This window comes from Dryas octopetala, chromosome 4, assembly GCF_963921425.1.
Source record: "Dryas octopetala chromosome 4, drDryOcto1.1, whole genome shotgun sequence".
In the NCBI taxonomy this organism is placed as follows: domain Eukaryota; kingdom Viridiplantae; phylum Streptophyta; class Magnoliopsida; order Rosales; family Rosaceae; genus Dryas; species Dryas octopetala.
In genome coordinates this window covers 24,626,920-24,643,360 of record NC_141369.1, presented here as the reverse complement: position 1 = coordinate 24,643,360, position 16,441 = coordinate 24,626,920, and the positions used below count along the sequence as shown (strand labels likewise).

The 16,441-nt window shown below is 34.8% G+C and overlaps 1 protein-coding gene and 1 pseudogene across 3 annotated transcripts; both read left to right on the top strand.

Moving 5' to 3' along the window:
• Window positions 1-7,617: 7,617 nt before the first annotated feature.
• On the top strand, window positions 7,618-12,555 carry LOC147288688 (UPF0725 protein At4g28920-like). 2 transcript variants are annotated; one of them, XM_086241444.1, is made up of 4 exons: window positions 7,618-7,908; window positions 8,047-8,187; window positions 8,306-8,501; window positions 12,415-12,555. In XM_086241444.1, exons 1-4 carry the CDS (start codon window positions 7,684-7,686, stop codon window positions 12,486-12,488), a joined length of 636 nt encoding a protein of 211 aa, XP_086097570.1. In that variant the 5' UTR covers window positions 7,618-7,683; the 3' UTR covers window positions 12,489-12,555. The 2 variants fall into 2 exon arrangements, with proteins under 2 accessions (XP_086097570.1, XP_086097571.1); XM_086241445.1 differs by lacking the exon at window positions 12,415-12,555 and adding an exon at window positions 10,445-10,752 and having other exon boundaries at window positions 7,619-7,908.
• A 1,219-nt stretch (window positions 12,556-13,774) lies between these two features.
• LOC147288687 (putative receptor-like protein kinase At5g39000) lies at window positions 13,775-16,412 on the top strand (annotated as a pseudogene). The gene is made up of 8 exons (XR_015121806.1): window positions 13,775-14,459; window positions 14,565-14,603; window positions 14,706-14,843; window positions 14,944-15,057; window positions 15,182-15,400; window positions 15,485-15,600; window positions 15,706-15,965; window positions 16,074-16,412. The product of XR_015121806.1 is annotated as a putative receptor-like protein kinase At5g39000 (transcript).
• Window positions 16,413-16,441: the final 29 nt, after the last annotated feature.

Below are 16,441 nucleotides of genomic sequence, written 5' to 3'. Positions count from 1 at the left end.
GAAGTTTAGTTATGTGGTTCATATTTGCATATATTTGACAAAGTAAGAGTGGATTCATCACGAAAGTTTCTGAAAGATCAAATGAACAGATGTTTTCCACTCCCTTTAGTTTTATTATTTTTTAAAATGTTTCTTATAAGTGCTACTTGCCTTACTGCCATGCTTAAGAGAATATGACAGTTTCACTTCTAGTCAGCCTCTAATACCTTTCTTATCAAATCAGGAATGAAAGAACCAATTAAGGACCATGGATGAGTTAATTTATTATAGTGTTCATTTTCCAAGTGATGGATTGATTTCTTTTGTTTTAGTAATATGTTTCAGGCGACTACTGTTTACAAGGTTGCATCTATTGCTTCACAAAGTGGTGGGCCTATCATTGTTGATGGTGGAATTTCCAATTCAGGACACATCGTCAAGGCTTTGGTCCTTGGAGCTTCTACTGTCATGATGGGAAGCTTCTTAGTTGGTCATGGATCTGAGGGCCCCGGTGATCTGTTTGGTTACACAGGTTTATTTGTGGGTCTAATAGGTGGATGTGGATTTGATTAATCAATTTGTTTTGTAACAATATATAAGTGAGACTATAATAATATGTAAATGAAGTTATAATTGTTACTAACAAGTAGTAGCAATATGTAAGTGAAGCTATGAGTAATACTGCTTGTCAGTAACAATATGTAAGTAGGGTTATGATTGTTATTAACAAGCAGTAGTAATATGTAAGTGGGGCTATGATGTTACCGACAAACAGTAACAATATGTAAATGAGGCTATGATTGTTACTACATGTCAATAACAATATGTAAGTAAGGTTATAGTTGTTACTGCTTATCAATGTAAGTTTAAACATAAACTTCTAAACTTTTGTTGGTGATTGTTACTATTCGATAGTAACAATTATATTTATTATTAAAACACAAAAGATTATGGATGCCTCATCTTGATTTTTTGTGTTTTATGTTGATTATTATTTAATATATTTATGGAATGAAAAATACCTAAATTATGAATTTTAATTTTTTTTTTTGTTTATGTATCAATTGGCACTGAAATATAAAAAAAAAAAAAGGATTTTTTTAAAAAACACTGTAGCGCACTAATGTTAATTTTTTTAAAAAAATAGCATTTTTTATCAGTAGCCCCAATAATTTAATAAAATGTTAATTTCTAATTTTATCCTAATGTAAATTGATTGTTAAACACAAACATTTAATTTAAAATTTTAAAAAATAATTAACTTAAACTATACCCAATACCATCAGTATACCTAACAACTCTATATACCCAACATCTCCACTCATCTCTTCAACATCTCTACACATCTCTCTTCTTTAACAAAACCCTAAGAGATCCTATGGTAGTCTGGTTGAATACTAGTGTTGGCATCATATTAAAAAGCACCCTTGCATCATCCATGATCTCTCACTTGCAATACATATCTATCAGTCCAACTTTGACAAAGGAATCTGATTGTACGTGTATCCATCTTTATCAAGACATAGTGCAACTGCCTACCCAATTGCTTAAACCCCATACTGGCACAAGCTTTAAGTGCATTAGATAATGTAAACAAGTTTGGACATATTCATGACCCTTTCACTTGCGCAAACAATTTTAGAGCCCGACCATGGTACTCGTGAAGAACACAACCAACAATAACAGCAATATTCCAGGAAACAATATCGGGTTGTGCAATTTTCTCAAAAACTGAAATTGCATCTACAAGACTTCTAAATTTTGCATACATGTCAACAAGTGCATTTGCTGAGAACGAGTAATCATACCCAAGCTTAATTATATACCCATGAATTTTGGTTTTGGTGGTGGTGGTGGTGGTGGAGATCAAGTTGGGTGTTTATGTTGGATATAGAAAGTAGAAAAGGTTGGATGTAGTGTTGGGTTTTAGTAAAGGTAATTTGGATAAATTTATTGGGTATAATAATAAATTTTTGTAATTTTTAATTTTTTAGTTAGATTTTAAAAGTGTGTTAGAATTACTGATAAAAAATTTGAGTCCGAATAGCGGCACCCATAAAATTTTGATCAAATAATATTAAAATAAAAGGAATCAAACTGAGAATTAATGTGTAAAAATAAGTGTTCTTAATAAGTAGAGTCATAAGTACCTGCAAACACGATAAACAAATCTCAAATTCATGGTCTGTTTGGTTATATTTTTTCATATCTGTTCTACTAAACCAAACATAGTACGTAGAATGGCCATATGCTCATCCAACATGCTAAAAACTTAAAAAGAAAAAAGAGTATCATCTCATCCTTCACGTGCTGTCACAATTAGGCTTGTCTCATGCCACATTGGCACATTACATGTTTGGTGGTCCACTCACTAATCTAATCAAAGCTTAATTTACGGAAAAAAAAAAAAAAAAAAAAACCAAAGCCCCAAGCCTAATTTGATCACATGGATACAAGCTATACAGTAGAGGCCCTGGAGTTGGAGATTTCACATTCACTAAAAAATATCTCGCGGGTTAAACCCCAAAAAGAAAAAAAAAAAAATATCTCGCGGGAATACATATATGTTCACAGCATCACAGGCCCATCATCAATCCTAAATTACAATATTACCCTTAGAGAGTGAACTTCATCACCCTTGGCGGGCAGTGATTGGCTAAAAGCTTTTCATACTCATCCGACGTGGCAAAATACTTTATTAAGATGTCTCTGTTAAAATCTTTAAGGGCAAAATATTTTATAAATGCCATAATATTAGCCAACTAAATTAGAATATATGGAATAAACCTCTAACAAAATTTTGCTAGGAATTGATTTATAAACAATTTACACTAAACTGATAGTTAATCCATATGTTGTTGGTCAAATGTGGCGGAAAGATAATGCAAGGAAATGCTCAAACGAAAAAAATTAATATATATTTTAATTGTTTTAAAAAGATAAAAAATAGTAAATTTTAATTAAAAATTTAAATAATATTGTTGCTCGAATACAAAGGAGCTACAAAAAGTTACTCAATTGCCAGTTGCATACTTAAGAGTAGGGGTGGGTTCGGTCCGGTTACCGAACCGAAAACCCCAAACCGGCAACCGACCGAACCCCTCTCAGATGGCCCTTTTGGTTACCGAGACCGGAACCGAAATGCCGGTAAACCGGCACTCGGTTGACCGGCATTTTCGGTCGGCTCGGCTCGGTATGGGCCTTGACCAACACGGTGCGACGAATGGGTGGCGAGAGGGCAGCGAGACAGAGGGTTTTCAGTTTTAAGCAACAACCCAATCCATTTATATAATTAGATGGAGAATGAAGAGAGGATAAACTTTGATACTTGGGTCGACGGAAAATACCGCCGGAATTTGAAGAAATCCGGCGAGGAAGGCACGGCTTGGAGTGGTGATTCTGTCGCGTGGGGAGGCCGGCCGAGCTAGGTGGCGGCTGGGTTGTGTTGGCGCCGGCTTGGGGAGTCGACCAATGGCCTTGGATTGCTGGGAGGTGGCCGGCGACGGTGAATCTTGGCCGGGCAGGGTGTCGCGCATGGAGAGAAAGTGAGAGAGAATGAGAGAGGAAATGGTTACAGAGAAAATAAAGAGGAAGATAAGAATAGGGAGGATAGTGGGGCATTGGGCAGTGCGCACGCACAGAGAAAAAGGGGTTTAGATGGGGTTATATACTTATATAGGTCTGTTTCTTTTAGAAGTGAGTAAATGTCAATTTTTCTAGTTGTAGGCTTGTAGCTGTATGTGTCAGTAATTTTTATAGGAACAAACCTTTTTGGTTTAGAGAAGTATAAAAAAGAATGGGAAAGAAAGAGAAAATAAAAAAAATTAGTATTTTAGTAATTTAGACATTAGGATATTTTGGGGTTTGGAGTTTTTACTTGTATTAAATATATTTTGTAATTTATATAAAATATATTTTATATAATACATTTCTATACTTTAAACATTTATATAGACTATTATCATACTAAATATTTATATAGACAATAGTTATTAGTTATATACCAACTATAAATTATTAAATTATTAAATTATTATCAATTATAGTCTTATGGTATATAATATATCAGTATAGGATATAATAAGCCTTATAAGGTATAAGATTTGATAAAATACACAATAGGGTTTAGGGTATGAGATATAAGAATATGATATAGGGTTTAATATTTAGTTGATAGTTATATGGTATAAATTGTTTAGGATATGTTATAATATTAGTTTAGGGTATTTTTAATTAGTTTTTATAAAGAAATGTATTCTATAAATTAAAAAACATATAAATTATTAATTATAGGGTTTAGGGTATAGAAAGGGTTTAGGGTTTAGGATTTATAAATTTATATATTTTTTATATAAATTATAAAAATGTATATAGAAATGTATTTTAAGATATAGAAATGTATAAAAATGTAATATTTAAATTAAATGTTATATATACTCGGTTCGGTTCGGTAAACCGACGGTTCTAGGATCTGAGAACCGGAACCGGAACCGAACATACCGGTTCGGTTGCAAACCGATATCTCGGTACGGTTTCTCTCCGGTACGGTTATTCTCGGCATCGGTTGGAGCGGTTTCGGATACGGTCTCGGTTTTTCGGGCAAACCGACCCAGCCCTACTTAAGAGTAAGAGAGCAAATTTGTTCAACTCCATCACCACCCTATTAAGTTTCTGCCACGTGTCATCTGAAGTAACTATAATAAATCATAGTTAATTATTCTAATTAATGTATTAAAATATTTTTATTGTTAAAACTTAAAAGATAAAAATAATTTAAAACCAAAACATAAAAAAAAATGAAAGAACCCATCAGCTAGCCCAGCCGCCACAATCGCAGGAACCCACCTCCTCCCCCTCCCATCTTTTCGGCATCCCCTCCTCCAACGCCGGCAACTCCTCTTTTTACTCCGGCCGGTCACATGGGAGATTTTTGGGTGAGAACTCCATGAGACGTTTCTCTGCAATCTGCACTATGAAGGTGATGATGGGGTTTGGTTTGGGCTTAATCCCCCAAAATCCGATCGTCGAGCACCCACCTCTGCGTCACTGCCGATCACATTATGATCGGATGACGCCGATCTACAAGGTCCTAGCATCGTCGTCGTCGAGTGACGTTGGGAAGGATACCTCTGAAAATTCAAGCATTATCCCAATCTCAATGGAAGCCCAAAACCCACAAAAACAACAACCAGCTGCAGAAGATCAACATGACCCACAACCTCCAAACCATGTAGATCTTGTCTTGGATCTAAGCCTCTCCAACAAAGAATCTGATAATGGGTCAAACCCATAACTCAATCTCATTCATTGCTTTGATTCAACTACATCAGTTCTTCAGAGACTAGTGATCCTAAAAGAGAAAAATAGAGAAAAGACAGAGGAGCAGAAAAAGAAACAACACAGAGAGAGAGAAAGAGAGGAATATAAGGAGAGAAACAGAGAGGAGGGGTGAGTGGTGGCTGGTCGGAGTTGGGTTGAGATGTTGCCGGCGTTGGAGGAGGGGATGCCGGAAAGATGGGAGGGGGATGAGGTGGTTCCTATGATTGGGGCTACTGGGCTAATGGGTTCTTTCATTTTTTTTTTTTATGTGTTGGTTTTAAATTATTTTTATCTTTTTTACAATAAAATATTTTAATACATTAATTAGAATAATTAACCATAGTTTGTTAGTGGCCAAAAAAAAAAAAAACCATAGTTTGTTATAACTACTACAAATGACACGTGGTAAAAACTTAATTGGGTGGTGAGCATTTGCTCTCTAAGAGTAATGCTAGAGACCCCCATTTTATGTTGGCCATTTTAACCCCCACTGACGTGGCAATCAATCACGACTATTCATTCAAAAAAGTATATTAAAACAAAAGTGCTAAGTTGCTAATAAACTGCCACTTAACATGACATGGGAGTTAAATTGGAGGTTTGAAGCATTATTCCCTTGTTAAATGCCCAAAAAACAAAAGAATCTAAATTTTTTATGATTACAAAAACTATATTTCTAAAGGTTTATTGATTTTAACTACTAAATTTCAATAATTTTTTATTTTATGTATCAAAATTAAATAGCATTTTAAATTAGGTACTAGTTGAAATGTCAAACAAAATAATAAAGTAAAAGGTATTAAAATTTACAAATATTACATCACATGCCACTATAATAAAAAAAATAAAAATAATATTACATCACAAATATTACATTAATTTACACTATATTGTATTAAAAAAAAAAAAATCAATTCAGTCACAACTTAACTGTGACTGTCATGGTAAATTGAAATAGATAACTCATACCACTATACTATGTATTATTTTGAGTAAAAATATTATTTTGACCTCTATTTATACTATATTATAGTATAATTTCTCTAAAAAAAATTCAATTAAGTTACAACTTAACTGTGACTGTCTCACAGATGTGACTGTCGTTCAGTCACAACTAAATTTGAAGTTATGAGTGTCGTACAGTCATAACTAAATATGAAGTTGAGACTACATTAGCAAATTTTTAAGATAATATAAAAGCCTCAAGGGCAATTTTGTCAAAACCTTATAAATTTTAACTAACACCCATCATATGTGGGTCAAAGGACAAAAATGTCAAATGAAAAAAGCTCAAATCAAAGGGGCCAACATATTTGTGACATAATCTACAAAACTACATTTAAATTTGGTAGTTCAATTGAAATATTATATAGTCTTCATGTTATACTAAAAAATTATTAAAATTTGATATTTAATCATAATTTTCTATATTTCTAAAGATCCAAGCAATGGAACATTTGTATTAGCAAATAGAAAATTTACCATTTGATATTAGAAAAAAAAAAAAAGGTCTTGAAAACCAGTGGCTCAATCCCACGCCATCAATCCAGTAAATAAATTCCATAAAAGTTAAGAAAAATCTGGTAGATCAATCCTAAGCCACCTTGTACAATAAAGAGGAGAGAGAGAGAGAGAGAAGTTGTGCTGCAACGTGCTATGTAGAAGACTTAAGAAGGCGTGTTATGTAGCGAGCTCCTTTTCAACCGTGCTATGTAAGAAGGCGTAGTGAGGAGTTTTAAGAAAATCGGTGTTGCATAGTCCCACTTAAATGCAATTCGGTATGTCCCCAAACACAAGATAATGAGTTATTTAACACAATCCCACTTAGCCCTGTGTAACAAATCCAGCCTAAGAGTAATGCTAGAGACCCCATTTTATGTCCGCCATTTTAACCCCCACTAACGTGGCAATCAATCACAACTATTCATTCGAAAAGTATATTAAAACAAAAGTGCTAACAAAAAGAATATAAATTTTTTCTGATTACAAAAACTATATTTCTAAAAGTCCAAGCAATGGAACATTTGTATTAGCAAATAGAAAATTTACCATTTGATATTAGGAAAAAAAAAAAAAACACAGTCAATGTATTGAAAATTATAAAAGCATTATCTTAATGCAGTTAGCCCACACGTTTTTTTTTTTTTTTCTCTCTTGACGGCCCACAATAGCAAAATGGCTACCCATGAGTAAAAGCCCAATCCGTTGCCCAAATAAAAATAAATGGTCAAGAACGCTTCAAATGGCACAGATCAGTCCATGGCCCAATCAATGTCCCAGAATAAACCGCCTCATCCCTCACATATAATAGATTTGCCTCTCCTTGATTGAAGAATCAAAAAGCGTTTGTTTTCTACTTTTCTTTGGTTCTGCGTCTCTGTGTGAATGGCGACCCTTTCCGCGTCCTCACTCAGCTTCGGATCGGAGGATTTCGCGCCTCCAGAAAAAAAGCCTAGAACGGAGTCCGGCGACGGTGATAAAAATGTTTGGGAAGAGTGGCCCAAAAACAAAAAAGATGTTTGTGAAGAAAAAGAAGATGCCGACAGCGATTCTAGTTCTGTACCTGATGAAGAATATGACGAGTATGCGAAACAGGTTAAGGATAGCGATGTGAGTGCTTCCTATTCACTTTATAATGATCGATTATTCTGTGTTTTTATTTTCAAACCCCTTTGTCTGTATATGTTTATGTATATGTTAGGGTTTTGTCAACTTACAATCTTTATGGATGTCTTTTTGGACGAACAGGGTTTTGATGTTGATTACTTTGATAAGATGGCTAAATATATGTTTGGTTCAATTCGACCATATCCACTCATTGACTCTTCTGTTATCAAAAAACTCATTCCTCTTACAGAGTTAGCGATAAAGCATTTCAACGAGAAACAGGTTGATGTTTTTTATTGTTTTTTTCTAAGGAAATTCGTGTGCCTTCGCTGGTTTTTTCTCCTCTTTAGAATTAATTTGTGTGATGCTTAACATTTTATTGAACAATTAATTTGTGTAGGATGCGAATTTTCAGTTTGTGAAGCTTCTGAAGCTAAACACAGGGGGGGGTGGTTGTGGTGTCAACTATTATATTACCTTTGAGGCAAAGGATATAGCTGAAAATCAAACTAAAACCTTTCAAGCTCAGGTCTGGTATGGAGTAACCGGTATCGAGGTGGAGTTGTGTAGGCTGAAACCCCCACCCACCAAGCAAGGTAAATTAATTATTCTATAGCTCATTTCAATTTCTTTCTATTCAGTTTGTCAAAAGTTTTATAATGCTTTGTGCACTGACATGTAACTATAATTCACCCCAAAAACAAAATTTTTGAGGGACATTGAAGTTATGTCTTGGTAGTATATGAAGAAAGATTACTTGGTTTTGGTTTTTGAATGCATAGAAAAATTTCACAGTTTTCGTTTGGCAAAATCATAGTTCAAGTAGCATGTTTAAACATTTTTCTTCTTGTTATCATCATCAACAACAACCCAACAAACAATAATCAGGAGATGAACACGTGTGTGAGCATGAAAGAGAGTTTACGCTACCAAATTAATGAAACATAATTGCAACATATAAAACCAGGCACTTGTGTCATTCTCAACTATTCTGTTTTGATTCTTATAGTTGCAACATAATCAGAATGTTTTGAATCTTAATGAAAATGCCACCACATTATTAGAAATTTAAGGAAGCTTTTGACGAAATGCCAATGCTATGAATTCAAATTGTATTCTGTGCTTTGTATTTATATGCCTTTAATATGTGAATAATGTTAGCAGTTTGATACATAATATGCCACTTTCAAAAGATCAATAATGGATTTGGATAAAAGACCCTAACGAATGATTTTAAAGCATAACCGAGTTGCAGGACCAAAAAAATAAAGCAGGTCTAAGTTGAGAATTATCCTGTATTGTTAAGTTGAGAATATAAGTTGTATATGTAATGAGATGCAAAGAACTTTTAACAAGATGAAACTGCTTTTACTTTTTCCATATTTTTAAGGGATAGTTGCCACAAGAGGGTCATAGTCATGTGCTCATTGCATGCTTGTTGTTTACCAAAAACTCTTCCTCTGTACACCTTTTTCTCTCTAAAATTTCCTGTCTTCGTGTCTAGATCATCGAAAACCTTACACACTGAGTGATAAATGTGGGTTCTTGGGTCATTTTAATGGTTTGAATACTGACAAACATTATTTGTTTAAAAACATTCCTTTACTGTTTACTAACAATCATTGTTTCTATTTCGTCCAAGAGTTTGTGTTTCATTACGTGCTTAAATATTCATGCCTGGATCGATCTGCTTAGGTGAGGTTGGAGAAGGTCGTAGGTTCAAATGTTACCATCAAAATAATATGTTACCTCATTTGATTTTTTGTGATTTATTCTCACTTATTCCAAATTTAAGTTTTGGAAACAAGTATAACAAAGATATAAGATGTTTCATATTTCAAATGGATGTCAGTTGTGTGCTGTGCTTGAAATGTCAAGGGTGAAGAGGGCGGTAGTGCTTTTGGCACTATTAATGCTGGTTTGGATGATGATGACGACGACAACTGTGAAGATGATTGATAACTCTTTTCTTGCACTTTTCGTCGCTTAATCTTTTTAGTATCTGATTTTGCGTACTAGAAAGACCACTGAATGTGTCTATGCTGATCTTTTGGGCACATTACTTGTGTTGGACGGTTTGTTTTACTTAAATAATTGCTCAGGGTTTTATTAATATTTAAGTTTTCACAAAACACACTGATGCAGCCATGGAAAAAGGTCCTGTTTTTTTTTTTTTGGTGAAATTTAGTTTTTGCAACTTTGGGATTTTGATATACGAGGCCCATGTAAATCATTTGTTAAATCAGGTCGTAGGTATATGACTCTTTTTGTGCAGTGACCAAACTTTAATGTTATGAGATCCTTTGTAAAATCTTGTGTGTGTTTTTTCCCCTCGATTTTCAAGGGTAGTTTTGTAATTTAATTATAGGTAAAATGTGATGGGAGGAAAAAAAAATATTTTGAGATCGTTAATAAAATATTGAAATTGCCCAATGTACCTAACATTGTGAATCAGTGAGTTCAATAGGTCTAGAAGGCTAGCTGCTCATTAACATTATTCTGTTTGCGGTGCTGATGTCATTGCTACTCTTGTTTGCAGGTGTTGAAGAAAAAAGTGGTGTTGATGACAGTACTATTGGTTGCAGATGCAGCTGCTGAAGATTTCACATTGGTCATATGAAAAAGTGGTTTTATTTGAATAAAATAGAAGTACTCTCGAATCTCATAGGAATTAGAATGTTGGATTAGTGCTCTATGAGCTAAATTATGTGCTAAATGTTGTTTGTAAAACTCCTTTAAAACTATGTTTATTGACAGCTTATATGGAACTTTGTGAGTATCAAGATAACTTTATTTGTGGAGCTTGCGTAGAAACACATGAAATTAATTAAGATTATTATTTTGTGATCCGAGAGGTCAGGATTGGATCATGCATATGCTTCGGAAGAGCCTTGGAAATTGTGCTGCACCATCGCTTTTCTTCCATCTATGGTTGAACCATTCTTACATTTAGTTTAGTCTTTGCTTGCTCTTGATTCTTGAATGAAATATTCAAAAGATAACTAATTAAAGTCGTGTCATTAATTTTGTAGTCTCCTTGTTTGTGTCTTATAATATTCATTCATTTCTTGTAACCCAAGCACACATCATTTGTCAATAAGAACTTCCTTCTAATAGAGATAGTAATGTGGTATCACAAACAAGAAAAGTGAGAGACTAGAGTCGGTTAAAATATTGAAATATTGAGATGTGGGACCCTATTTTTTGTCATATTCGTGATTTCACGTCTTCTTATAATATAAAAGTTCTTATTTTGTATGTCAATTATATTAAACTTTGATCAAATTATATTAACGTAAAAGAAGTCAAACTAAGAATGTGTAAAAATAAGTGTTCTTAACCAATAAAGTTATAAGTACCCACGATTATAATACATAAATCTCATTGATCTTCGACATGAAAAAAAATCATATGATTAGTAGAGGCGCTGGAGTAGGAGATTTCTGAATTCACTAAAAAATATCTCGCCGGTTAAACCCCAAAATAAAAAATATCTCGCGGGAATGCATACATGTCCACAGGCTTCTCGAAACTTCTTGTGATTTACATTTACTACTCTACACTCGTTCATCATCAATCCTAAATTACAATATTACCCTTTGAGAGTGAAACTAGCCTTCCGTGGCGGGCAGTGATTGGTTAAAAGCTTTTCATACTCATCCGACGTGGCAATGTTAATAGGGAAACGAAAGAAAGTGATGGAATGCTCGTGAGTGGTGATCATAGGCACGTGACCCATATCTGAGAACTGAGAACCAGAACCAGATGCTGGGGCCCAGCATATAGAAATCACACAGCGAAGAGTTATGGGGCCCAGCATATATAATCAGAATGTTTTGAATCTTAATGAAAATGCCACCACATTATTAGAAATTTAAGGAAGCTTTTGACGAAATGCCAATGCTATGAATTCAAATTGTATTCTGTGCTTTGTATTTATATGCCTTTAATATGTGAATAATGTTAGCAGTTTGATACATAATATGCCACTTTCAAAAGATCAATAATGGATTTGGATAAAAGACCCTAACGAATGATTTTAAAGCATTACCGAGTTGCAGGACCAAAAAAATAAAGCAGGTCTAAGTTGAGAATTATCCTGTATTGTTAAGTTGAGAATATAAGTTGTATATGTAATGAGATGCAAAGAACTTTTAACAAGATGAAACTGCTTTTACTTTTTCCATATTTTTAAGGGATAGTTGCCACAAGAGGGTCATAGTCATGTGCTCATTGCTTACATGTTTGTTATTTACCAAAAACTCTTCCTCTGTACAGACCATTAAAATAACCCAAGAACCCACATTTATCACTCTTCCTTTGTAGTTTTGTAATTTAATTATAGTTAAATTGTGATGGAGAAAAAAAAATGTTGAGATCATTAATAAAATATTGAAATTGCCCAATGTGCGTAACATTGTGAATTAGTGAATTCAATAGGTTTAGAAGGCTGCTCATTAACATTCTTCTGTTCGCGGATGCTGATGTCATTGCTACTCATGTTTGCAGGTGTTGAAGAAAAAAGTAGTGTTGATGACATTACTATTGTTGCAGGCGTTGAAGATTTCACATTGGTCACATGAAAAAGTAGTTTTATTTGAATAAAACAGGAATACTCTAGAATCTCATAGGAATTAGAATGTTGAATTAATGTGCTATGTGCTAAATGTTGTTTGGATTCATTCCTTTAATTGAATCCAAACATGAGGATTTGGATTTGAGGATCTACCCATGAAATATAGGTTTCCAAAAGGTCCCTTACTTTTCTCAAATATCTTCTAGTCAAGAAATTTTTAATGACAACTTTATTTAAAAAAAAAAATGCTAAGAAAACTATTAAAAAAGTTAAACCTTATATACTTTAATTTCTAAAGAATTAAAAAAAATTTAAAGGGACTGATAGTTATATGTAACATCTTTCTCTTGAGTAATGGTCATAATCTTTGGCCTAATCATGCTTTTTTCTTTCTTTTTTGTTTATTTATTACTTGCTAAATCTCAATTATAAGCATAGTCACACCTAAACTTGACAGGGTGAGAGAGAGAAAGACGACTTGGTCCTCTCTTTTGTCCCGTTATAGAAAACGTGGCCTCATATGCAAGAGAGAGACATAGAGAAAGAGGGGAGAGAGAGAGAGAGAGAGAGAGAGAGGGGGGGGGGGGGGGAAGTCTTTCTTTTTGTCCCTCTCTTCCATGTAATGCCACATTCCTTTTAATGGGGACATGCAAGTTCTTTTTTTCTATGTCTAAACAGAAATGAAGGTTTTGATTTGGTATTGTGCTATGGTGTAGACACTGCATAGTATAGGGACACATGTGAATCGTTTAATCAACGAATTGTCCTTTTTTATTTTAAAGTATAGTTTTGTGAGCCGTTGAATATATCAACATCTCATGTGGACGTCCGCATAGTAAACAGTCTACTTAATTTGAGTTGTCATACTCATACCTTAACATCATGTCCTTGAAACATGTTTTTTTCATTAAAAACTGTCATAATGGCCGTCAGTTTAGTGTGCCTTGTATACTTCAGAAGATTTTCTAAACAAAGAGCCAAAAAATAGAATGAATCAATAGTGACCTTTCATTTGTTAAATTAAATACCCGCTATCTGTAATTTCATTAAGCTTGCTTGCTTGCATTGGATTTGGCCGGCAGCAAGCAACACTTAAAAAGGAGGGAGAGAGAATATATATATGATTTGAGTTTTTTTTCATTCATTTGGACGATGCATCCAAGCCTTTTCAACCCTTTTCACATTAAAGCCTGATATCAAACAAACTTGGGATTAACCAAATTTGACAAGATCATCCAACCATTCAGTACTTTCTAAAACAAACCAAGTTCTAGTACATAGTTTCACCATACAATGAATAAGCTCAAACTGGAATTTCACCATTGGCATATGACCAAGCTTTTAAATCAATATGCTGTTGTCATCTTCATAATCTTGGTCACCACCATCGGCTTTGCAGTTGCTCAGCCTTCTGTGTCTGACTGCAGCCTTGATTTTGGTGATGCATCACCATCAAATTCAAGTTGTGAAGAGGGAGACTGGGGAGGGTTTCTGCGCAAAAATTGCTGCGCAGCAGCGTTCAATGACTACCTCTACGCATTGGGGAAGCGAGCAAACCACACAGGACATATATATCTGAACTCTACTGAGCAGGGGCATTGCTTGGCTTCAATGAAAAGTTTCCAGACGAATGTTTTTGGCTGTGGGATTGAGAAGCTAACAAGTGGTGCTGGTGGCTGTTCTGACTTCACTGTTGCTGATGTTACTAATAGGTTGGGAGACAATTTGAAAAGTTTAGATAACAACTGTGAATATCTGAGTTCTGATGGAAAAAATGAGCAGTTGTGTGGTTTCTGTGTGAAGAGTTGGGAAGACATAGGACCATTGCATTCCGAATCCTCCGATCAAGAGTCTGTCAAGGTTGAAACTGATGTTTGCAGGTTTGCAGTACTGGTGTCATATACAAGTACTAAAATTGAAGATAAAGCACATCTCCTTGCAGTCTATAGGTGCCTTGGGGCAAAAAAATTCGACACCAGTATGTCAACTTTTACAATGGATATATGTTTAACTGTCACCAAGTTTTTCAACACTATAATTGCTGATCAACTTTTTTGTGAATTTATCTCTTTCTCCATGACAGATGATCAATTCCAAAAGGGTAAGAGGAAAATAAATACTGGTAAGGCTTCCTCCATCACTGAATCACCACTTACATTTTCATAACGGAAAATATTAAGTTGGTTTCTTTTCCCTAACCATTATGATTTGTATATGGAACTAGGTCGATTGATTCTGATCGGAGGGTTCATAGGTGTCTTCGTTTTAGTATCAATAGCTGCATACATTTTGTCAAAGAAGCATATCAAATCAACTCCAGCACCAAAAAAAGCCAAATCAACTTCACCACCAAAAAAAGATGGTATGCCTAACAATAGTTCACAGCTACATCAAACACCAAATCTAAGCTACATACAGCATCATATGGTGCATACTGACCCTGGCCTGTATGTACATGGCAGCATTTCAGGATGTGCTTTTAGAGGAGTCTGGCTGTCCAAAAATTCCTATCAAGGAAGTGTATTATGCTACAAACAACCTAAGCGATTCAAATTTCATTGGTGAAGGAACTGCCGGTGAGCATTTAAGTAAAACATAGAGGCAACATGGTCCTTATGTAATACCAATTTAGTCATTAAATAGTCTGATTGGTTTGGTTTTGATTTGCTTGTTTCTACTTTTTTGTTGTCATTATAACAGGAAAGGTGTATAAAGGCATACTATCAAATAATCAGCATGTAGCAATTAAGCACATTATTAATGATGGAAATGTGGAGACATTTGCCAGAGAAGTTACAAGCTTATCACACATCAGACACCCCAACCTCGTTACATTGTTTGGTTATTGTGTACAAGAAGACGAGTGTTTCCTAGTCTATGAGCTTTGCCCCAATGGAGACCTCTCAGAATGGCTTTTTGGTACTCCCTTGCCTTAACATTAAGTTTTAGCCTTTTGAATTATTGATTAGTTAAGGCTAACAAATACAAAGTGGTACACAACAGGGAAAGATAAGAACCTGTCCTGGATCGACAGGCTTGAGATTGCAATCGATAGTGCTCGAGGTCTATCGTTTCTCCACACTTATCCAGAAGGCTGCATTGTCCACCGCGATATCAAGGTCTGAAGCTCCGAGCTCTCTAGTTCCTGAATAATATGAGTGCTTGATGGTACTAACTGAATAATGGGAGATACCTGATATCTAAGATTGTTGTTTCTCTTGCAGCCAACAAACATTCTCCTTGGGGAGAATTTTGAGGCCAAGCTATCAGACTTTGGACTGTCTAAGATTATTGACCTGGGGGAGACCTATGTGAGTTCAGAAGTGAGAGGAACTTTTGGTTATCTTGATCCTGACTACCAGAGCAACCACCACGTAAATTCATCAGGAGATGTCTACAGCTTGGAATTGTACTTCTACAAATCCTATCAGGGAAGAGGGTTGTCAATATGAATCTGAGCACACCAATGCCATTAAATAAAATGGTCAGAAATTAACTATTTCCTCCCATAATCTTATTTTCTCTTGACTGTGTACTCCATCTCCATCTCCATGTCATTGATTCATTCATTTTCCTACTTAATAATTGCCAGGCAAAAGTTCACAACAGAGGTGGCAGCATCAGTGAATTTGCTGATCCTAAACTTGAAGGGGAATACTCAGCAGAAGCTTTCAATCTTACACTACAGTTGGCTCTGTCATGTACAGCACTTAAACAACAACGACCATCCATGGAGCAAATTCTTGTAAGATTAGAAGAGGCCCATGACATATCAATACAGGCAAAGGCCTCCACTCCAGAAGATTCAGCAGACAATAGTTACTAGCTTTCAGAGTTGAAAGATCTCAAATCCATGAAACAGGAATTATTAACTATTTTAATTATAATGAGAGTAATTGTCTTAGATATACTGGGTTACTAGTTATTGTAGCAAAAGGGCAATTAACAATACCATTAGCT